At 36.3% G+C, this 22,881-nt stretch overlaps 5 protein-coding genes and 1 non-coding gene across 9 annotated transcripts; 3 read left to right on the top strand and 3 right to left on the bottom strand.

Annotated features, from left to right (window-relative positions):
• The first annotated feature begins 1,123 nt into the window (after nt 1-1,123).
• LOC108819314 (3-ketoacyl-CoA synthase 3) lies at nt 1,124-3,465 on the top strand. Its single transcript, XM_056997094.1, has 2 exons — nt 1,124-1,651; nt 2,148-3,465. The coding sequence occupies exons 1-2, from the start codon at nt 1,175-1,177 to the stop codon at nt 3,093-3,095; spliced, it is 1,425 nt and encodes a 474-aa protein (XP_056853074.1). The 5' UTR covers nt 1,124-1,174; the 3' UTR covers nt 3,096-3,465.
• Nucleotides 3,466-7,508: 4,043 nt separating this feature from the next.
• Nucleotides 7,509-10,265, bottom strand: LOC108819652 (probable NOT transcription complex subunit VIP2). Its single transcript, XM_056997100.1, has 12 exons — nt 10,188-10,265; nt 10,003-10,117; nt 9,849-9,914; nt 9,602-9,755; nt 9,414-9,557; nt 9,025-9,091; nt 8,838-8,939; nt 8,341-8,733; nt 8,190-8,242; nt 8,059-8,100; nt 7,839-7,977; nt 7,509-7,732 (listed from the first exon to the last, which is right to left on the bottom strand). Exons 1-12 carry the CDS (start codon nt 10,263-10,265, stop codon nt 7,667-7,669), a joined length of 1,419 nt encoding a protein of 472 aa, XP_056853080.1. The 3' UTR covers nt 7,509-7,666.
• LOC130502325 (small nucleolar RNA snoR35) lies at nt 10,006-10,083 on the top strand. The gene has a single exon (XR_008940221.1). It is a non-coding gene; the product is annotated as a small nucleolar RNA snoR35 (small nucleolar RNA).
• Nucleotides 10,266-11,973: 1,708 nt separating the features above from the next.
• LOC108822266 (histone H4) lies at nt 11,974-12,673 on the bottom strand. The gene is made up of 2 exons (XM_018595298.2): nt 12,566-12,673; nt 11,974-12,443 (listed from the first exon to the last, which is right to left on the bottom strand). Exon 2 carries the CDS (start codon nt 12,427-12,429, stop codon nt 12,118-12,120), a length of 312 nt encoding a protein of 103 aa, XP_018450800.1. The 5' UTR covers nt 12,430-12,443; nt 12,566-12,673; the 3' UTR covers nt 11,974-12,117.
• A 583-nt stretch (nt 12,674-13,256) lies between these two features.
• LOC108818747 (probable serine/threonine-protein kinase PBL5) lies at nt 13,257-16,676 on the bottom strand. Its single transcript, XM_018591676.2, has 7 exons — nt 16,407-16,676; nt 15,999-16,246; nt 15,734-15,923; nt 15,259-15,650; nt 14,883-15,184; nt 13,692-13,804; nt 13,257-13,600 (listed from the first exon to the last, which is right to left on the bottom strand). The coding sequence occupies exons 1-7, from the start codon at nt 16,525-16,527 to the stop codon at nt 13,272-13,274; spliced, it is 1,695 nt and encodes a 564-aa protein (XP_018447178.2). The 5' UTR covers nt 16,528-16,676; the 3' UTR covers nt 13,257-13,271.
• Nucleotides 16,677-20,693: 4,017 nt separating this feature from the next.
• LOC108820821 (L-ascorbate peroxidase 1, cytosolic-like) lies at nt 20,694-22,840 on the top strand. Of its 4 annotated transcripts, none has more exons than XM_056997098.1 (8): nt 20,722-20,831; nt 20,928-21,038; nt 21,427-21,566; nt 21,672-21,846; nt 22,181-22,246; nt 22,320-22,454; nt 22,548-22,627; nt 22,702-22,840. In XM_056997098.1, exons 3-8 carry the CDS (start codon nt 21,448-21,450, stop codon nt 22,823-22,825), a joined length of 699 nt encoding a protein of 232 aa, XP_056853078.1. In that variant the 5' UTR covers nt 20,722-20,831; nt 20,928-21,038; nt 21,427-21,447; the 3' UTR covers nt 22,826-22,840. The 4 variants fall into 4 exon arrangements, with proteins under 4 accessions (XP_056853076.1, XP_056853079.1, XP_056853078.1 ...); XM_056997097.1 differs by having other exon boundaries at nt 20,928-21,060; XM_056997096.1 differs by lacking the exon at nt 20,928-21,038 and having other exon boundaries at nt 20,694-20,831.
• Nucleotides 22,841-22,881: the final 41 nt, after the last annotated feature.

Here is a 22,881-nt window from a genome sequence, read left to right as displayed (position 1 = left end):
CTTTCTCTTGATTTGTACTTTCTTCGTTTGAGATTAGTTGTCGTTCTAATAAAAAAAATATATTTCAAAATAAATATCGTTTTCGAATTTCAGTGCAAAAATTATTAATAAGATTCTTCTGTCTATTTTTTTATTGATTAAAATATGGTTAGCTGTATAGGTAACTGTGTTTTTATCTTAAAAATATATAAAATTATATGTTTTATTAATATGTGTGTATAATTTTAAAATGACAATTAAAATAAAACGGAGGAATATATCTGTATGTATGCGTATTTTCAAGATTCTAACAATAAAATCGTGCTTGTATTTTTTTATGATTAAAACTAAGTCTTATATTAGTCCATATGCTGTTTTTAACTTAGGCAGTGATTTTAATATTTACATCATTGTAACGATTTCATAATATTAATTACATGGTCGGATATGAAATTTAGAAGATTATAAACATTTTAAGTTAATTTTAATAAAAAAATACAATCTAGAAACATGTTTTGTGTAATAGTTCTTTAAAATTTTGGAAACCTAAACCATTTTTTCATCCGGTTATATACAGAACCGGTTCCAGTACTATGATCACGAGTGTAATATGGAGCGTTTTCTAGTAGCTAGCAATACAACATCACACATGTAAACTGTTTGAGTTGTGGACTCTTTAATCTTGATTTGTTGTGTAGCCTGACGGCCAGACAAATACGCTGACTGATTTGATCTTCAAGGATTCATTAAGTCCACTATGTGATACAACACGCTTCTCCACAGCGTGAGGGTTCGCATATTTTTCTACATATAGTATATACTTGTTGGTGCCTTTGTCTACAACACTTTCAGACTACTACGTATGAGATGTAATAAATACTTAAGTGGACAAGACAGGCGAAGTCTTCGTCCACTTTGTACGTCCGCATCAATGTGCCACCTTATTGTTATCAATTTTCTTACCGTAACTCTGTGCTTGTCAGTAAATTTTCCAAATTAAAATTAACTCCCACCGATATTTTTTACCAATGGTATTGACTTTCGGACATGATGAGTTGTCAGAAAAGAGAGCTGTCTTTTTCTGTTTCTTTGTCCTCTTATATAATCCCACAACAATCTTAGCAACATCTTCATGCAGTTTTAAATAGACATCATCATCACTTCTTCTTAAACCCAAACTTTTTTTAGAGGAATAATGGATCTTCTATGTGTCCTCTCTTCTCTTCTTATTTCTTACCTCATCTTCAAGATCTGGAAACGAATAGACTCCAAGAGAGATCAAAACTGCTACATCTTGGACTACCAATGTCACAAACCTTCAGATGATCGTATGGTGAGTACTCAATTCAGCGGTGAGATCATCCTTCGGAACAAACACATGCGACTCAACGAGTACAAGTTCCTCCTCAAAGCCATCGTTAGTTCAGGAATCGGAGAGCAAACCTACGCACCAAGGCTCTTCTTTGAAGGCCGTGAAGAGTGTCCTACTCAACAAGATGCGCTCTCGGAGATGGAAGAGTTTTACATAGACACAATAAAGAAACTCCTCGAGAGAAACAAACTCTCACCTAGCGATATTGATGTGCTCGTAGTCAACGTTGCGATGCTCAACTCAACACCTTCGTTATCTGCAAGAATCATTAACCACTACAAAATGAGAGAAGACATAAAAGTAGGTCAAATCTCTTAAATACCAATTATTACTAATCAATAAAACACTAAATTATCTTTAATCCTAAACCTTAATCATATTCTTAAATACTAAATCCTAAATTCTACTAACCAAATCTATATCAAATACTCCCTCTGTTTTTTAAAGATGTATATTCTAGAAAAAAAATTTGTTTCAAAAAGATGTATTTTTCATGTTTTCAAAGCATATTTTGTCAACTAATAATGAAAAATTGTGTGTTTCAAAAACATTAATTGCATTTCTTGAAATCCTATTGGTTTAAAAATATAGAAAATATAAAATTACAAAAAATTATGCATTAATAACTAAGTTTTAATATGCTTTCTTAATAAGTGTGAAAATCCTAGAAAATGCATCTTTAAAAAACAGAGGGAGTATATAAATTATATTTATTTTTATCCTTTAATGACTATTTAAAAAAAAATCTTGTATGTAGTATTCTTTGAATAAAAAATTGATTTAGTGCTATTTGTAGGTATTCAACTTGACGGCCATGGGATGTAGCGCTAGTGTTATCTCCGTAGACATCGTTAAAAACATCTTCAAAACGTACAAGAACAAGCTTGCTCTTGTTGTAACCTCTGAGTCACTTAGTCAGAACTGGTACAATGGAAACAACCGGTCTATGATCTTGGCCAACTGCTTGTTCCGCTCCGGTGGCTGCGCCGTTCTATTGACTAACAAGCGTTGTCTGAGCGGAAGAGCCATGTTTAAGCTCAAGTGTTTGGTACGGACCCACCATGGAGCCAGAGAGGATTCATACAACGCTTGTGTCCAAAAAGAAGACGAGCTAGGCCGTGTCGGTATCCACTTAGACAAGACTCTTCCAAAAGCAGCGACTCGTGCTTTCGTAGACAACCTCAAAGTCATCACTCCCAAGATTCTTCCCGTGACAGAGCTCTTTAGGTTCGTGTTAAGTCTTCTTCTCAAGAAGCTTCGTGGAAACCCTAGCAAAGGCTCCACGGCAGTGGCTCAGGCAGCTCCAAAGGCAGGGATTAACTTCAAGACCGGTATTGACCATTTCTGTATTCACACGGGAGGTAAAGCGGTTATAGACGCAATAGGTTACAGCCTTGACTTGTCCGAATACGATCTTGAACCGGCTAGGATGACGCTACATCGGTTTGGGAACACGTCAGCGAGTAGCTTGTGGTATGTTTTGGGGTATATGGAAGCGAAGAAGAGGCTGAGAAGAGGAGATAGAGTGTTCATGATAAGCTTTGGGGCAGGTTTCAAGTGCAATAGTTGCGTTTGGGAGGTTGTGAGAGATCTTAACGTTGGAGAATCTTTAGGGAATGTTTGGAACCATTGCATTGATCAGTACCCTCCAAAATCTATTGTGAATCCTTTTCTTGAGAAGTATGGTTGGATTCGTGAAGAAGATGATCATGACACTTTCAAGATCCGCGAGGAAGCTATGTGACATGTTTTCTTGTAATAATTAAAATACATACAATTATTTCAAAACGTAAATCCCCCCCCCCCCCCCCCCCCAAAAGGTGACTATTATCTTTTTACTTTCCTTTTTTTCTTTTCATATTTTAGAATTATTTGAATTATGTTTGATTACGATTTTTTTTTAATTGGATGGGAAAGAAAATATGAATTGACAGAGAAACTGGGATATAGGTTTGTCTCATACTTCTAAAAAAAAAAATCAGTGTAATAAGTTGTTTATTGTGCTCCTTGGTGAATAGTTATATAATAAGAAGCCATCATATGTAGTGTAAAAAATTTATGATGTAACATTTAGTTTATTTTTATTTATTTATTTTAAATTATCCCTTGTACCATTGTACGTAGTGACACTTTTTTTGGTCTAAGTACGTAGTGACACTTGCTGCTACATATTCATTCTACTCCCTCCAACTTTAGTAGTTGAATCTTTTAAAACTTTAGTTGTTACAGTAATGACACTATATATTGTCAATGTCTTTATATATATGTTAACTTTTTGTGATGTGTTTTTACTCGTCTTAAACAAGATTTATATAGGAACTCAAAGATTTTTCATTTAAATATAACTATGTAAAAACTGTACATGAACATCATTGTGGAATTTGTATATAAAAAAATCTCTGGTGTTCAAGATTGTGAATTCTGTCTTAATCTCTGCTTGAGGGCTGTTATAATTTTGTGTCAGCATTCGAAAATAACTGTAAATTTACAGGGAAAAGGGTATATATTGAGAAAGCTCGTTTGGTGTGAAGTGTGAACACGTTCAATTTTCATTTGATTTCAACACCCGTCTCTGGTCCCATATCTTTCTCAACTAACTTCACAAAAATTTAAGCTAATGGTTTTCCCAATTATCTTTGACAATAGAATCAGGGCTTTAACATTTCCTTTACACATACTATGATATATTAAGCCTAATAAAATACATCCGAATAAGAAACATGCCCTAATTATAAATACTTTTCGATGCAGAGGAAAGAGCAACTAAAAACATAGTTTTCATTTTGCAAGATAAAATTATATTAAGTTTACAAAAAAAAGATAAATTGTATTAGCTATTTATATATTTATTATGAAATTCATACGTGACTGAAGTTTTCAGAGTTGTTAAATAGACTATAGGCTACGTAAATAAACGAATAGTGACGGCTGATAATGGAGAAGTGTAGGACCTTATGCATACGATCGAATAATGTAATAGCCGACGTACTTAAGTGGTTGGAATGAATTAATTGTGCCTACTTGCAGGCCTTTTTTACTCGTAATAAGCTTCAAAGATCAGTTGTCACTTTTATATAAAACTAAACTGTCTTATATTTTTCAAATAACATTACATTTATTGCACCGGATCAATTTATTACTTGTGGTTGTGCTGGACTCCACTATACCAATACATATGGGTCGAAGACTTCTGAAATCGGATGTTTTCAAATTTTAATGCTAGTTTTTCTAGTACAGTAGTATTAAAGAAACTCGTACGTTGCAGCTTTTGAATGAGTTGGTGACATAGCATGCGAAATTTATTAATGTTATAAAAATTCAATTCGATGCATCCCTGTATTAATATAAACCATTGCTCCTCAGTCTCTTCTTATGTTCAATATCATGTTGGTTATCATGTCATTGCTAGAATAACTCAGGCATATACATGAAGCCATCAAAACATGCATGTAGTGTGGAGAACATCAATGGATGGAGAAATTAGATGCATTTTGTAAATATTAAGCCTGACTCCTTTGTTTCTTTCAATATGGGATGTAAATGAGTATATGAAGTAAAAGATCTTGAAGATGATGAACACTATAAAAGACACAGGGATCATCATGTGTGATTGTTTCAGGTATTAAGTTTGTACTTGTTGTGATTTTGCTTGGCCTTTACTCTCAGCCATGGCCATCTCCCTCACTTGTTCTTGTTCTCAGATGACACTCTGTTTTTGTACTTGTTCATTCTTTGTTCTTGTACTTTGTGTTTTGTCATACACAAGGACACACTCTCTTTACTCTCACTTGTGTATTCTAGTAGAGAGAAGAGAGAACTCTTTATTGTCTACATTTCTTATATTGATCTTAAGGATATTTTTACACAACATTACACACACATATTTATAGTGGAAACCGAACACTCTCGATCTTCACCATTTCATAGTGGGAGACGCGTTTTTCATACATGCGGGACGGGTTTGTAACTGTTGTGGTGGACCCCATATCTAAGTTACCAATCAGTGAAAATGTATGTGCCCTGTATGTGCGCGGTGCGTTTTTCATTTTTCTGTTACAATAAAATAATAAATATAATTGTATAGGTCAATTTAACGAAGGAAAAGAAGAAAACGCAATCAACAGTAATTCCACACCTTATTTGGTATGTGTTTTTTTTTTTCTGAAAAATCCTTATTTGGTGTGTTTCGACATATACGTGCGGTTTTCAATAGTTTTTATATACATATATGTAAGTAAATATATAGTATAAAATATATTTTGCAGTTATATATAAATATATACATATATGCTAATACTAAATAAACATAATAATAAAATCAGGAAAGTTATATGAATTAGTAAAAATATTTTAAAAATAAAATACAAATCTTAATTAACAAAAACAGTTGCTAATTAAATTTGTAGAAGAAATCAACCAATAAAAAACTATCTTAAATATATTTGTTGCATCTCATTTATGCTAAATGATATTAAAATTTCTATTCAAATATTAAATTTTTATTTTTATCTGAAATAAACTTTAATATTTAAACTTATAAAAATAAATAAAAATATTATTACAGTATCACTAAATAAAAGATTAGTTTTAATTATATTAGCATATGTTTACATTATTATTTTTATATCAAAATCGTACTACTTTTTTCAGCACTATTTTTTTTACCAAAACCGCATTTATCCCGCAAACCGTATGAACCAAAGAAAAGCTTTCACCAACTCCATTGACTTGTTGCTCCTTTCACATTTTTCTTATTCTTCTTTTCTTTTTGTTTTTTTTTTCTTGTTTAATCAAATGATACAATTCCAACAGTACTCTTTTATAAAGGTTTTCTCCATATTAATTATTTACTGTGTAATAAAGAGTAAAATGCTACAAATATAAACATAACTATCACACTAAAAATGAGCCAAGAATTATGCGCTTTCTTGCTTTGAAGAATCATCTTCTAAATGTCACATTCAAAAATCTGAATCCTAACATAGAAATATATATGTTCTTGATTGCAATTCATGTGTGAACATAGCTTCAAATAATATTGCATCAACGATTCATATCGTCTTTGAACTGATCGCACTCTTCATCTCCTTAGCAGTTGTGGGTGGACCTGGTGGTTCAGACATCAGTGGTGGTAACAGAGAGAAAGACCAAGAAATAGATGATGGCTGTGATAAACAATATCACGTGGCTTGCCTGTGTTCTCATCCCTGTTACCTTTTTTGCTCTCTTGTTTGTTGTTGTTGCTGAAGAAGAAAAATGATTAGCCATTTGGGTGACTTCTATTGGGGGCAAACATAGTGACTACGACATTAGGGTCCATGTGTTACTGGATTATACAGCACAAGATTACAGCCGTCAATGCAAGAAACATTAGAAGATCCTCTATCAACAGTAACTTTCTCCAAAACAAGTATAGCCCTGTTCGTTTCGCCACCCCAGAAAGCAGCGGTAACGTAAAAAAATTAAAGGTTTAACGACAACAACACACAACACAGATGAAGCACGGCTGACTGATTTTGCAGTCGCTGCGGCAACAAACGGAGGATAAAACGGACTCGGAAATTATCAGCGGCATTGGCTTTTCATTACTTATGTCTTTGGAAATCCATTAGCGATTGCCGCTGCGTCAAGTTACTGTTATTTTTGTCTCGTTCACCATACATTTGTTCGCCGCTGCCGCTGGATGTGGCGTCTATGAAACGAACAGGGCTTATAAGAAAATGTATACTCAATCTGACTTTGACGATACTCAGTCCACCCTTGCATTTATATACACTGCAAGAGCTTGAAGTACCATATACTGTTGATCAAAGAGGAACAATTGGCGTTGAGAGTTGCCTGAGATGCTTTGAACCAGAGAAATCAAATAATGATTACACCAGAAAATAAGAGAATAACGTCAATGAAACACATATTTAATATATAACGTTAGTAGGTGATAAAATGAGCAAAAAAGCTAATGGGAAGAGATATATGCATTCATTATAGCTTGAAGAAGTTTCAGCTACATATGGTCACCAAAACAAAGTGACTAGATGATAAATGAACCAAAAAGCTAACGGGGAAGAGATATGCATTCATTTAATCTACCTTGAAGAAGTTTCAGCAGCAAATGATCACCAAACGAAAAAAGTACGAAAAAAGTTACTAGATAGATATGCGTTCATTGAATATATAGCTTAAAGAAGTTTCAGCTACATATGATCACCAACAAAAAGCAAAGTTTGGAAAAGTACATACTGGAAACTGATTCCTGATCTATGAACACTCCTAACAGATGGAACATTACATCATAGATACTTAATAACAGATCATCTACATTCGGTATTGATGTATAAACGTCCTCTTTTCCACCATCTCATAGTAAATAACTACATTATCCTGCAACAAGATGGTTTTAAGGTGTTCATTAGATGCCAAAATGAAAAGAAAAAGAAAAAAACACAACCAATGAGCAGAAGAACTTGGATGTAATGTTATCAATCACCTTTTGAACGGACTCAAATTCCTCTGGATCAAAACACATATATGATCCTTTTTCATACGCATCTGTTTTCACGATAGGTTCCCCAATTCGAAAGTACCAACACTTGTGTTCTTTGTGGTAGAACCAGTTCCTGTTGTAACTGCAAAAGAAGAAAGAAAAAAAGTTATGCAGCTTTATCCTTCAATGTATTGCAATATCATGGAGAAGAAAAGGGCATTACAGTTCATCTGCTGCGTATAGCTGCGCCTCATCTTTCGGCATGCTGCATGAGAAGAAACAAAAAATATCGTTATGGTTCTTATGACAAGTGAGGGCATCAAAAACTAACACAGTTCCAAAAAGATATGTTACCTATAGAATATGTACATCAATGTGTCCAGCTTAAGCTTTCTAAACATCCATTGCTGCATCCACACAAAAAAAAAAAAAAATATATACATATATATATATATATGTTAGCTAATGATACGTGAATGATGTTACTTATGAGAGAGTGACTTACATGTGGAGGTGGATGTTGTTCTGCGTTGTAACACTGCGGTAGAGTGAACTCATCAGGAACATCTTTAAGGGGTTCATTAGCCCAAGGCGAGGCGAAAGTCTTGAAAAGATCTTCTTTCGAGGTCATGTCTAACCCCAGTGTTTGCAAGTCCATCCCAAGTGCCAAAGTAGTCACGTCAGGATTGGTCTTGTTTAGCACACTAAGCAAACCTAGCATGCTAAAAGGGTCAGGAGCTGACTGTGTCGCCGCCTCTTGCGTTGGTTGTGATCCCACGTCTCTGATGGGTTGTCCAATAGCTGGCAGCTTCTGCCCGCGATACTGGGACGTGTTCTGATGGTGCTGGAGGGGCTGGTCATAACCCGTTGCTGCATTCACAGATCTTAATGCACCAGTCTGAAACCAACAGAAAGAACAAGAACGTTGGTTCAATTATAAGTAAGAACTTAAAATGATTCCAGCCTGCTTTCAGAAAAAAAAAATTAGGATATATATTACACCTGAGAGGAGACACTACTGCTCACAGCTTGAGCATGTTGTAATTGTGGAGGATAGTGTGACATAGGCGCACCACCAAAGTAAACCCCACCATGCCTTCCCATCTACAAGTAGCCACGTTAATTATGGAGGATAAACCTTCAATGTAAGGAAAACAAATAACCTTTATTGACAAGCTAAAAAACTCACAGATGACTGTTGAGATTGCATCATTACTTCTTTATGATGCAAATTCATTTGATGATAATCAGCATTACTACCTGTATACAACAAATTAATCTTCTTAATCGGTTATCTCTTTATAAAAACAACAAATAAACTGTATGCAGCCACCTTGAACATGTCAGAAAATTAAAAACAGGTACATTATGGTACTAGGAACATTATGAGGATTCAAAAGGGTAGCACCATATTGGATCACGAAGATGATTAACAATAATTCAGTAGGGATATGATCACAAAAAATAAGCTCTAAATATTATGCCAAAAAAGAGTGGAAGTTAATATTTAATTATAGAGAACCAAAGGGTTTATATATTAATTACTTACCCAATTGCGATGGAGAAGTGTAGTTGGACTTCATATCATTCATAGAGCTCACAGAGCTTAGGCTACTCAGAGCTTGAACATGAGCTTGGGGATGTCCTCCAGCAGTAGGATAGGAACTTCCAGGCATAGAATAAACCTGTGGAGGTCCTGTGAGCATACATATACACATGATTAACTATAGACATAAACAAAAAAAAAAGGATATAAGATCTATGGAGTACCTTGCTGTTGAAGGATCCCTTGACTCAGGACACCTCTGCCGGAGTTCAAAGACCTGCTCATTGAGACTCCGCCAGCCATATTCCCCATAGAGCTCGGTGGTGGTGCTCGAGAGCTGGTGGCATTCACCAAAGTTGGAGAAGCTCCCAAAACTGTCACAGTAAAAAAACAATTAACCAATGGTGGAAAGAGTAGAATTACTAAAGCTATTATAGAATCTAGCAGAAAAGAACATCCATTTAGACCTGAGTTTCTCGATCCACCATGAACATAGAAGTTTCCTTGAAGATCATAAATGCCCTTAATAGATCCTATACAAATTGAAAACAAACCAAAATGCATACGTTCAGAAGAATGAGAGCTTTGAAAGAGAGAACGCTGGAGAAAAAATCTACTCACCATCAGGGTTGTAAAGCGGAGTCACTGACCCAAACTGACCAGTGAAAGTAGGAGTAAACGTTCTCCCTGAACCGTCTGGCGCACTCGAAGTAGAACCGCTGAGTGATGACGTCGACTGAGAATATCATTGCGAGTTAAAACATTAGTTAAAAGAATGACAAAGAGTGTAAACTGTAGAAAGTTACATTGACAATACTGAAACTTATAGAAGGGATATGATGAATGATAAGAGGCAGTATACGTACACTAGAGAAACTTGACATTTTGCAAATATTATAATTTGATCAGGGCTGAGAGATTGCAAATGGTTGATTGACCTGAAACGAAGGATTAAAGATAATGAGGCATTAACAAAAGAACGTAAGCAGATGAATCAAAGAAGCCATACATTTTTTTCAACCCTAATCAAAACCCTTACATGGATTTAACATTGTGAATGGCATGAAGCATATAAACGGTAGAAATTGAATGCAGCTTAAGCCATACATCTAAGGAATTAACATTCTTAATGACATGAACCATATTAACATGTAGACATTAATGCATCTAAAGCCATATATTTCAAACCTTAATTTTTGATCCCACAGTTAAAAAAAACACAGAACTATATAGAGTAGAATACTAATACATCCCATCCATACATTTCAAACCCTAATGAAAACCTCATTCATGGATTGAACATGCTTAACGACATGAACCATAAAACAGTAGAACTGAGTGATCAAAAGCCATACAATTCAATCATACTCAAAACAAAGAACCACCATAAACACTAGAAACTGAATGATGCATCTAAAGCGATACATATCGACCCCGATCAAAACCTTTTCATGAACTGAACAATCATATTAACGATTCTACAGAAAGATCAACCATTCAGAATATCGAAAATGAACAAAACCCCTAGAGAGCACTAAGATTTGTAATAACATGTTCTATAGAGGAAGAACGAAATAACCTTATCTCAGAAGGTAGAGAATAAATCAGACAAGACAAAACCTCCCTTTCGGACCATCCGAGACCGGAAGCCATGCGAGCAATTTAAACTGAATTTTTTTGTCCCTATATGGTAATGTTATTTTAGAGTCCACTTAGTCAACATACATTCTTTAGCAAAATTTGGGAAAATATTAATCTTCTATTCACAGTACATTGAATGTTTTTACTCAAGTTGAGACTTCTCCTCTTTGTAAAAGCCATTTGTAAGATATGATAGATTATGCTTCCATATATAGCCAATATATAAATATACACTTCTATATAGAGAGATTTATTTTATCTAACAGTTGTATTTTGTCATTCAAATTCAACTTAGCAAATAAGGAAGATAATCTCTTGCTGACGAGATATTTGTTTTGGTCAAACACTATATTTCTTTCCAATTTGAAAAGCCCCTTCTTATTTTTCTTTAACCAACAATATCGCCCCACGTGTAGAAACGGCATAGCAGAGCTCTAGTCCCATTTAGTCGACGTGGCAAGGCTCACCGGCCCATCTTCGTCGCAATATTATTGCTTCACTAAAGCAAATATTCAGAGCCCAAACTGTAATTCCCTTAGCTACACTTAAGAAAAGCTTACTGAAAATCAACGGAATGGGCTCATCATGGACACATGTGTGTTCCAACACGGCCCGAAATGCAAAAGATGAATGTTTCAAAATTCAACAACCTCATCATTAAATCTGAGTTGTGTGTTTTTACTAGTAGAACACAATTTGGCTATTCTTTGGAATAAGCTTGAGCCTTGATGGGTGAAATTTGATTTTCGGTAAGGAACTCAGATCATAGACACCTTGACACTTTTACTTGGAGGTTACGAGATTGTTAATTATACATCACCCAACACCTTGAATCCTAGAGCAGTAACGAAATAAACACAGATCAAAGATAGTAGTATCCTTCGCAACGCTTCGAAGTCAATGTATTATCAATGAACATGAATCACAGTAATATATGGCACGGACAGAGTATGAAAGTTAAACTTCGAGTTTGGATTCATATTACACGACCAAAGTAACAAAGACATCACCACTTTCAATTGAGAACTTAACAGCACAAGATTGCTAAAGATTTAGCTACAATTTAACAACCCTAATCCCCCAACCACTCGTTGATTAACCGCCGAACCCGTAGAGAGTGCGTCCTTGCCTCTTGAGAGCATAGACCACATCCATAGCAGTAACAGTCTTCCTGCGCGCGTGCTCGGTGTAGGTGACGGCGTCGCGGATGACGTTCTCGAGGAAGATCTTGAGAACTCCTCTGGTCTCCTCGTAGATCAGGCCGCTGATACGCTTGACGCCACCTCTGCGGGCGAGACGACGGATCGCGGGCTTGGTGATGCCTTGGATGTTATCCCTCAGCACTTTCCTGTGCCTCTTAGCTCCTCCCTTTCCCAGTCCCTTTCCTCCCTTTCCTCTTCCCGACATCGTTTCTGTTAGATCTGAAAGGTACAAAAATAGAAGATATTTGTCAGTGACCTGGCTCAATTGAAAACGAATAATAAAAAAAAAAAGCCTAATCTAACAATCGAAATCGACGATTTACTCTAGAAGAAGACGATACCTGTTTAAATTGATCGGAGATGGAGATTTACAGCAAAATGAGATTTGACGATGTTACATGACCGGTGAATAATCTGTATAATATATTTCGAGACGATCCGCGTGCTTTCCATTATATCCGTCGATTATTTGATCCGACGGCTCTTGCTTCGTTAAAATAATAGACGGATCGATGACGTGGAGCTCTCGGTTTTCGCGAGTAGAGAGAGAACGTTAACTACCCTCACCTTATTGGGCCCGTAATTATGTTTGTAATGGGCCTGTACACTCAGTAAATATTGAAGCTTTGATTGATTTTTCCTTTCTCTGTGCAATTTAACTACCCTGACCATACGAGGCATTGATACGCATATACTATTTCGATCCTACATCGCACCAGTCTTGTTGCCAAATAACATATATCCAAATTTTATTGAATTTAGATTTAGTTTAATGTGAAAGTGGTGAATGTGAGAACATACGTTTTAGCAATTGCAGTAATATTCTGAAGACCTTTTCTATCTGGTTAAGCTCATTTTAACAAGTGAGGTAACAAAAAAAAACTGATTTAAGAAGGAAAAAAACAGAGTAGTATCCGCCGTGGAAACAGCTTAAGCTACAACAAACAGTATTAACAACCCTAAAACAGACTTCTAGAAGATCATCATCATCATCACAACAAACTCAAGAATCAAAGTAGCAAGAACAGCAAGACGCAAGTGAAAGTGTTAACCGACGAGTGACTTCTTTGCCTTCTTCACCGATTTGGACTTGTTGACATCTTTCTCCATCTTCTCTTTTCTACCTTTCTTCTTCTTCTCCTTCCCTTTCGCCTTTATCTCTTCCCGTTTACGAAGCTCACGCGTGTCGGTTGCATTGCGAGGTTGCGTTTCGTTGCGATGAGCGGCGAGAGTAACGTTGGCAGAGACGACTGGTGACACCGCGGAGGAAGCAAGAACCGCCAAACTCACGTGAGACTCGTTTCTCACTGCCGCCATGGATTTTTTCTCGAGGAGACGCACTGAAATTATCTCTCCACTGTTCTCGTCCAAGCTCACTGTCAAAATCACCATCAATCAGATAAACGTTCTTGACCTACTGTTCTCGAGAAAGATTGATGGAATCCGTGGGGAAAAAAGGAACTAAACCTGAGTGGGAGAAGAACCAGAGTGTGAAGAAACAGAGGAAGATGATCACGGGAATCGCGTGGATCCAGTACTCCGACACCGGGAAAACTCCTCTCCTGGTGTTCATCATCCTCCTGCCGCCGTGAGAAGAGGAGATCGGGAGCTGCGAGAAGGATCTTTCCGTTGCCATTGTTGTCTTTTCTCGAAGCTTTTTCTTCCAGGAATCGTCGGCACTATCGAGAGGAAACAGAGGAACGCGAAAGCAGAGAGAAAGAGATTTGTGAAGCCTTTATCCGATAAGGTTCGTTATATAACGGTTTCTTCTTAACGGCTTTGGCGCGGGAAAACTTGCATCACGTGATGCCAAAGTAAGTTGCATCATCATCAGAGCCGGCTCATGGTTTATAGGAGAAGGTTTAATAATTAAAAACACACTATTTTAGCATAAATTTTTAATATCCTATTGTGTAGAATGCTATTAATTTAGATATAAATCATATAAAATAAGAATATTTAGATTATTTCTATATTTACTTTTGTTCTGAAAAATGTTCTTTCAAAAACATATTTAATAAAAAAATTGGAAAATTGGACCTTTATAACTGAGCCGGCATTGATAATCATCAACACCATCATCATGGTTTAATCAGAAGTTCAGAACATTGTATATATTTATATACACAAAAATGTTTGGGTTAAGTTACAAAAAAGAAAATGTTTGGGTTTTTTTGTTTAATTTGTCTCGAAACAAAATGGTTTGTTGTTGTTCTACGTCCACAAGAGAAGTTAAAATGTGACTGTATTGGTTTATATATACCCACCCTTTTTTTTTTACTTTTTACCACTTTCTTCCTATGAGATCCTCCAGATTCTGTTTCCTCGAGGAGTTCTGATCTTTCTTGTCATCTATATCTCTGTGAAAAGAATCAGGACCATCATCGTAGCCAAATCTGAATATACATATATATACACAAAGATGTTTGTTTATTCTTCAATATATGTATATATGTCCCAAAAACAAAATGGTCTGTTACAGAAAAAGAAGCATGCTACATACAACAGAGGCTGAGTCAAGATGTACATCCACGAATAGATGTTAAAAATGTCACTGATTTGGTTTTTTATAATATATATCCACCAATTTTCCTGGTGAAGCAAAAAAAAAACCTAGATTTGATTTTTTTCCACCACTCTCTTCTTCCCTATGAAGACACTTCAGATTCTGTTTCCTTGAGTAAGTCTGGTCTTTTCTCTTCATCATCTCCATCTCTGTGAAAAGAAGTGTTCCTTCTCCTGCTGCTGCTGCTAGGACTATTCGGATCGTATTTAGAAGCGGCTAAAAAGTTGAGGGCCAAGACCACGTCGGATACAACAGGCCTCATGTTCGGCTGCTCTTGAACGCACATTGCTGCAATTGCAAGCGCTTGGTACAGTCCTCTGACAGGGTACTGTCCCTGAAGCAACGGGTCAACCATTTTCGGGAAGTTCCTCCTGTCTTTGAACAACGGTCGTGCCTGTAAGAAAAAAAAAACAAAATGAGTGTTGTTGTCTCTGCAACGATCATTGAGAGAGAGAGAGAGGAACATACCCATCCGACCAAGTTTTGATCTTTACGATCTTTTGTACTGTCAATCGCTTTCCTTCCGGTGATAAGCTCAAGAAGGACTACACCAAAACTGTAGATATCGGATTTAAACGTGAGCTGACCCGTCATAGCATAGTCGGGAGCACAGTATCCGTAAGTTCCCATAACCCTAGTGGAGACATGGGTGTTATCCCCGCTTGGTCCAACTTTAGCCAACCCAAAGTCTGACAGCTTTGGCTGATAGTCTTCACCGAGCAAGATGTTCGAGCCTTTGAGATCACGGTAGATCACAGGGGGTTTCATTCTATCATGCAGATACTCTAGCCCTCTTGCTGCACCAGCTGCTATCTTCATCCGAGTGTTCCAATCAAGTGGCTTTTTACCAAAAGGAAGATCTGCAAAACAGTAAGGATCGTTGAATGAATGAACACAACAACACAGGGGGAGCAGTAACGAAGTTGAGTTTTGGAACACATACCATGTAGATGATCTTCGAGAGATCCTAGCGGCATGTACTCGTAGACCAACAGTCTCTGATCACCCTCAGCGCAAAACCCAATAAGCTTCACGAGATTGGGATGGTCAGCAAGACTAAGCGTCAACACCTCAACCGCAAACTCCCTGATTCCTTGAGCACCATTACGGTCAAGTTGCTTGATTGCAACAACCTATCCACAAAGAATGTTTCACCATACTCTTCAAACGCAATCACACACAACTTGTTTTCAAAGATAAGACTTTACCTGATCGAGTTTCTCTAAATTTCCCTTGAAAACTTTACCAAAACCACCTTCACCGAGAAAACAATCCGACCTAAAGTTCCCTGTTGCAACCTTAAGCTCCTCGAATGTAAAGGTCTGCGCTTTCTTCCCTGTGGGTTGGTCGTCTAAATTCAAACCCTTCACGTCGAGAGCTAACTGATCCTCCTCCTTACCAACAACAACACCACCTTCCTTGTTTACATCTCGGTATGGGCTAACTTTTGTGGAATCTACCAAAAACACATGGAGAGAGTATTAACTTAAACCAAATCAAATCAACAGACCACAACAACATAAAAATCAAAACTTTGGACACGTGTCTCCTCTAAGAGAACACAAAAACCTAAACGCGGAATCAGTTTATATACGGAATCACACACTTGTATGTACCTGAGCAGAGTTGAGTCTGATCGCTTGTACCAGCGAGGGTCTTCCTGATTTTCGAAGCATCCTTGTGGTGGTTCCTCTCAGATCGTTTGCTCGATTTCTTACTGCTTCCGAAACAACCCATCGAGATGAGAGCAATTCGCTTGTTATTACTTTGATCTTCTTTCTTACTTCCTCGTCGGAAAGTCAGAAACTTTAGACGGCAAATCCAACACGGAAGAAGATCGAGAGAAGATTTAAAGAGAAATGAGAAGAAAAAAGGAGAGCTTAGTGATGACAAAAACAGAGGAATGCTTCGTCAGAAGATTTTTAAGAGGAAAGGTAAAGTTTTTCTCTACGGTGAGGTGCATAGTAGATACGATACGCGGCTAATTAAGATTAGACACGTCAGCAGAGGATGACTTACGGCTGGTAGTGAAGCGAATTAACTAGCGCCACGTAGAATAGTCAGCTTTTTTGTTTAATGGTATCATCTACCGGCGGTTCGAAACCGGCACCGTCGATCTGACGTGGCGGGTGAATGATGGAGATTTGGATTTGGGTTTGATTGATTAATGTCTCACTTCTTTGGATTAATATTTTGATATTATATGAACGACGACGACGGCCAATTACCCACCGTTTGATTTCTTTTTTTTTAAATAGAATGAAAGGATGTCATGAGGTGGGTCTCACGTTTTTAACTCCACGCGCTATTTGTTGACGAACCTTTCTTCTTCTTCTTTTTTTTGGTTGTCTCTCACCATATGGATTTGAATGATTATTTTAAGAAAATTGAATTCACACATGCCATATGTATGCTTTTGTTTTCTGCATGGTTCCAAGTTCCAACGGTGGTTAACTGCGGCGCGTTTCGTCTGGTGAGCTGGCTTAGCTATGTTACGAGGAACCCATTAAAAGCCATAATGAAAGCGAATAGCGTCACGTGCAAACGATATCAATGTTACATGGCAGCTGACTGATTAATCGCATTTCATTTCTTTTACCTACAAGTCTACAACAAGGCTTAGGTAGGTCAACCACTCCCTTGGTAACAAATACAGTATCACAAATACGGTAATGTTCTAGACCTTTACGACTTCAAAGAGACATTCTTTTGCTGGCAAACATTCTGTAACTTAAAAAAAAAAAAGACATTTTGTACGTTGTTTATTCTACTCGTTTTCACCCTTTTACCTACAGTGAATGTAAAGGAAGCATGAGTGTTTTTACTCCAAACCAAAATACCTATCTAAATCCAAATCGAAAATACCAGATGGATCTGAGCTGCTATCCAAAAATATCCGAATGAAATTTATGAACTTAGTATTTTGAGGTTTGGGTATAATCTCAACAGAATCGAACTACACGTTTTCACCTTTTTACCTATGTCAAGTGAATGTAAAGGAGGCGTGAGTGTTTTTACTCCAAACCAAAAATTATTTATCAGGTTTTAGAAAAAATATATTTTTGGACGATTTCAAACATTAGTTACGGTTCGATCCATGCTGAATCTTAAAAAAAAAAAAATTGAACACGATCGATAATTAGCGAAACCTGAATGAATGAGACTTATGAACATAATACCGAAAATCCAAAAATCTGAATCATCTGAACCAAAATCGACAGATCCCATGCGGCCATGCCTACAGCATGTCACGTACCCTAAAAAGAAGTAAAGCATGTATTATTGTCATGTTGTGATCCTCCATACGAACTATTCGTTACGGAAGCCATCATCGATTTCCTTGGTCTTTTATTATTATTATTATTATTATTATTATTATTATTATTATTATTATTTTAATGAATGTTAAATTGATTAAAAAAAAAACCTTATTACAATTAGTGCATACTGTTTTTTGCAATAAACCTTTTGTACTCTACTCCTTTACAAAATGCAAAACCTATTTACATTCTAGTTTTAAACCAATAATGCATCAACTCCTCCATGCCTTTTACTCCCCTTTTACGCACCAGACTGATTCTGTTTCTAATTCCCTTCTCAATCTCCCTTTTAAGAACTTCTAATGGCTTTATATACTTTTGTTGTATTTAAATAATCAAGAATGTTGCTTACCGTTGATAATTCATATTTTTATCTTCGATGTCCCAAATATATTATTACCACTTACCACATAGTCTTCCGTGCTTTACCTAACTTTCAAAATTTTGTATAACCTTTTATCGTGGAAAAAGAATAAAACCAAATTTTGACAACATTACAGAATTAAGAACTTCCGAAAAATAAAACAATACTTAAACAAACGTATGGAAATAATTTGATGATTTTAAGTCTTGAACTAATTACTTATACATACGTACACAAAACCCCATTGGTAGGTTGATACGACAACAACGCAAATACGTTTTGTCAATCCATATATACTTAAAACGTAACGATTTAGTTATTCAGTCTCCCTTCGTAATTGTATTGGTCCAGCATATAAAACTCTAGTCAGTTCCCTTTTGATTAAAAACTGGATTGTAATAATATCTCAGATTTTAATCAATGTCGGAGTGAAAGATAAGTTTATATTAGTGTTTTTAACTTTGATCTAGTTGCTTCCTACATTTGCTTGCAACATTTGAGAAGATAAGTTTAAATTATAATTTATCTTGACAGCTCAAATTATTTAATCTAGAAAGGAAAACGTATAATCTATACAGATGTATGGGTTCTACGGAGAATGCTTATTAATTATTCGGAACCAGCATTTGTAAACTAAGACGTGTTCGTATTTTTTGTCCCATTACGGTTTCATTAGGGGGATGTTTTCACGTTTATTCCTTTTTCTTGTTCAGACCCTACTTCATTTTTCATTCGTTAACTTAGTTCAAGTACAAAGGATCCTTTTACTCGAAAAAATTACAAAGAATCCTCAAAACACGAGGTAGAGTTCAAGATATTATACTCAATAAAATGATGGTGACTTACTTGGTCCAATTTCAATTTGTATATTATAATACCAAATCACCAATTAGTTTACACGGCTAGAATATTATTTTCCGGCACAGATGGGTGGGCATAGTGAATATTTTAAAGAAAAATTCGAGCTAGTTGCATGATAAAGACAGTTTGCTAAACTATATACGCAGTTAAAGTTGTAGAAATGCAGAAAAATTCATAATATAGATCCCTTTCACCTTTTAGTTTCTTTCATTTTATTAGGTTTCATCCTTTACTCGGATTAAAGTAGTGCAATTAGTGACAGAGAATCCAGTGAAAAGTAACAACACCATTAGATGATCAGACGACTACCAAATCTGTAAGTTATAAAAAAATAGTTCACGCATAAGACAGGTATTCACATAAATTTTTCGTTGATTTGGGATATTTTTAGGAATTTGGTGAAAGTAGATCGATTAGGCTGATTATGGTCGATTTAGCTTGATCTTGTATTAGATTGGTCCGTGTGGAATTATTTACGGATATATTATCTTTATGTTATTCACATCGGTGTAACATATAATATACCGTACGTTATACATAGCAATACAGCATATCTACCATTATATATCAATTTCCTCCATCTTTCATATCTTTGTTGTAAGAACTCGGCCACCGTGTTTTAAGACCATATATTCAATCCATTCAACTTCAGCCACCGTGACCACATGCCTTCCAAGATCTCTTTAGCCCCATCCTTAGTCAACTTTACGGTTGTCCAAGGACCAAAGAAAACAGAGCCAATCTGAAAATAGAAGTGTCTATTAACTTACATCTATACTCGTTACAACTCAGAAAAGCATCTACCAAATCTGCATTCTCAATCCAATTCTTACATTTTTCTATCTCTTTTCAACATGAAAACTATTAGAACCTTCTAAATCATGGTTCTTCTACTTGTGTTACCTAACCATGCTTACTTAACAATTATACAAACAAATCATCGATTAGAAGGAAATTTATCTAGACCAAAGCTGCAGGAAAAAAGAAACAAAAATTTAGTTCAGTTCCAATTTTTCTAACCCAGAGTGAACCAAATACGGACAATTTATAACCAACCAATCAGGGAAGAAGGGTCAGTAACTACTCATGCGTGAGACGCGTTCACACCTGGAACGAATGAAAATTACGAAACTACCACTATGGAAACGTGTTCATAATATATCCCATACTCCTCGGCAACAAAAATCCAAATCTCGCCTTTTTTGAGGTGGCCCACCCCACACGAAGCATGTTTCGTCCAATAGAAACTATACGCTAATTATATTTTTTTTTTTAACAATTATATGCGATGAATCGTCACCGTCGATTACGTTTGCGCAAATATTAACCACACGTTTTCCATTATCTGACGGTGTTTAATAGAATGCTCTCTTCCTCTTCCCTTCTCGTAACAGCCCCCCTCTATATATTTGGACTCCAATAAAAAAAAAAAAACTCGTGTTCACTTCGTACCAGCTACTCTCACTTTCTCAGATTTTTATCCTCTCTCGAGAAAGGTATAACAGAAACTCTCTCTTTTCTTTCGATTCGTTGTTTTTATTTCTCTTTTAATGGATCGGATCTGAGTTGAATGATGTGCTTTAACGTTGTAGATCGTTCTGTTTCTGACTTTAGCCATCGTTTGTTCCTTCTCATTTGCGTTCTGTGGATCGATCTCACTGTGTTTCTTGGCTAAGTATCTTAAGTTTTGAGATGGACATTAGGTTATATTAGCTCACTCTCGAGGTGTTTGTTGATCTAGTTTGCTATTTACAAGTGTACTTTAAACCTAGGGCAACCTTTTTTTAGTACTTCTCGATCTTATGTTTATTCAAAATTAAAAAAAAAAAATTATGAAACTTTATAAATAACTATTTTATAAATTTTATGGTGAAAACAAAAAAAAAATCTTTTAACTATTTTGGGGCCCTTTTCAATCTACTTTCAATAAAAACAGTTGAAAATTGTGTAAAATATAGGAATATATAAAAATAAAACTTTTAATTATAATTATATGGGAGGACATGAGGTTGGGCCCGAGGCGGTGGTTTTGATGAATGTAGCCTGTGATCTGTGCGTAAATTTACTACTTTAGCTCATGTATATGTGCAGTGTTTCAGATTTTTAGCAGAGATGACGAAGAACTACCCAAATGTGAGCGAGGACTACAAGAAGGCTATTGAGAAGTGCAGGAGGAAGCTCAGAGGCTTGATCGCTGAGAAGCATTGTGCACCTATCATGGTCCGCCTCGCGTAAGTAAAACTTAACCATATATATCATCGTGCGTGCGCGTGGTTTCTGAAGTTTTTTATATATGACGTCGTGCTGAGTCTGTGGGTTGGCTTTTAACTGTATAGATGGCACTCTGCTGGAACATTTGACTCTGCCACAAAGACTGGTGGTCCCTTTGGAACAATGAGGTTCACCGATGAGCAAGCTCATGAGGCCAACAGTGGTATCCAGATTGCTCTTGGGTTGTTGGAGCCCATCAGGGTGCAGTTCCCTACCATCTCTTTTGCTGATTTCCATCAGGTACAAGTTTTTTTAAAGAAAGAAACCTCTTTATATTAGTAGTCAGGGGCAGCTGACCCCACTGCTTTTTTTAATATATTTGTTTTTGTTTAAGAAGAAAATGATTGACCCCATTAAATATAAAATTGATCCCACAAAAAATATAATCCCACTAAAGTAATTACCAAACATTATAAATTATAAAGTTATAATTTGTAGTTTTTAATGATTATAAATTATGTTTTTGAAAAAAATAACTCTGATCCAGTACAAAAAAAATTCTGACTCGGCCACTATTAGTAGTGATTATTAACTCAACTCTATGATTTGGAATCTAACTCACCATGTCCTTTAGCTTGCTGGTGTTGTTGCTGTTGAAGTCACTGGTGGACCTGAAATTCAGTTCCACCCTGGAAGAGAGGTTAGTCATCGAAACTGGATGAAATGAATGTTTGGGGATTGCGTATTTACTAACGTTCGTATCTTGCTTCCAGGACAAGCCTCAGCCACCTCCAGAGGGTCGTCTTCCTGATGCTACAAAGGGTTGTAACCACTTGAGAGAAGTCTTTGCAAAGCAGATGGGTTTGACTGACAATGACATCGTGTCTTTATCTGGTGCCCACACTCTGGTCCGTATATCACTCCCAACTGCTTAAACACTGTCTTTGTTGTTGGGTTCCAATCTACAAATTGATAAATGATTATTAATTATGATAACACAGGGGAGATGCCACAAGGATAGGTCTGGCTTTGAAGGTCCTTGGACTTCAAACCCTCTTATTTTCGACAACTCTTATTTCAAGTAAGTGTCCCAACTCTCTCAGGTTGTGATTCAATGTTGATATGTTATCAACTGATAATATATAATGTGACCAGGGAGCTCCTGAGCGGTGAGAAGGAAGGTCTTATTCAACTTGTCTCTGACAAGTCACTATTGGACGATCCCACATTCCGTTCTTTGGTTGAGAAATACGCTGCTGTATGCATCCTCTCTTTCTAAACTTTGCGTCTTTTCTTGAGTTTGGTATAGAGAGCTAACGTTTGCTTTGTCACAAT

The sequence above is a fragment of the Raphanus sativus genome, unplaced genomic scaffold (genome assembly GCF_000801105.2).
Source record: "Raphanus sativus cultivar WK10039 unplaced genomic scaffold, ASM80110v3 Scaffold0508, whole genome shotgun sequence".
Lineage (NCBI taxonomy): Eukaryota > Viridiplantae > Streptophyta > Magnoliopsida > Brassicales > Brassicaceae > Raphanus > Raphanus sativus.
Note: the sequence above shows the minus strand (reverse complement) of the source record. Positions and strands in the feature narration are given on the sequence as shown.

Coding starts and splice junctions, on each gene's coding strand:
- LOC108819314 (XM_056997094.1), top strand. CDS start 1,175: ATGGATCTTCTATGTGTCCTCTCTTCTCTTCTTATTTCTTACCTCATC. Junction 1,652..2,147: donor AAATGAGAGAAGACATAAAA/GTAGGTCAAATC, acceptor TGCTATTTGTAG/GTATTCAACTTGACGGCCAT.
- LOC108819652 (XM_056997100.1), bottom strand. CDS start 10,265: ATGTCAAGTTTCTCTAGTGTACGTATACTGCCTCTTATCATTCATCAT. Junction 9,915..10,002: donor TCCGCTTTACAACCCTGATG/GTGAGTAGATTT, acceptor CAATTTGTATAG/GATCTATTAAGGGCATTTAT. Junction 7,978..8,058: donor CTATACGCAGCAGATGAACT/GTAATGCCCTTT, acceptor CTTCTTTTGCAG/TTACAACAGGAACTGGTTCT.
- LOC108822266 (XM_018595298.2), bottom strand. CDS start 12,429: ATGTCGGGAAGAGGAAAGGGAGGAAAGGGACTGGGAAAGGGAGGAGCT.
- LOC108818747 (XM_018591676.2), bottom strand. CDS start 16,527: ATGGGTTGTTTCGGAAGCAGTAAGAAATCGAGCAAACGATCTGAGAGG. Junction 16,247..16,406: donor TCAGACTCAACTCTGCTCAG/GTACATACAAGT, acceptor TGTTTTTGGTAG/ATTCCACAAAAGTTAGCCCA. Junction 13,601..13,691: donor CTGGTTCTTCTCCCACTCAG/GTTTAGTTCCTT, acceptor TGATTTTGACAG/TGAGCTTGGACGAGAACAGT.
- LOC108820821 (XM_056997096.1), top strand. CDS start 21,448: ATGACGAAGAACTACCCAAATGTGAGCGAGGACTACAAGAAGGCTATT. Junction 21,567..21,671: donor CCTATCATGGTCCGCCTCGC/GTAAGTAAAACT, acceptor TTAACTGTATAG/ATGGCACTCTGCTGGAACAT. Junction 22,455..22,547: donor TATCTGGTGCCCACACTCTG/GTCCGTATATCA, acceptor ATGATAACACAG/GGGAGATGCCACAAGGATAG.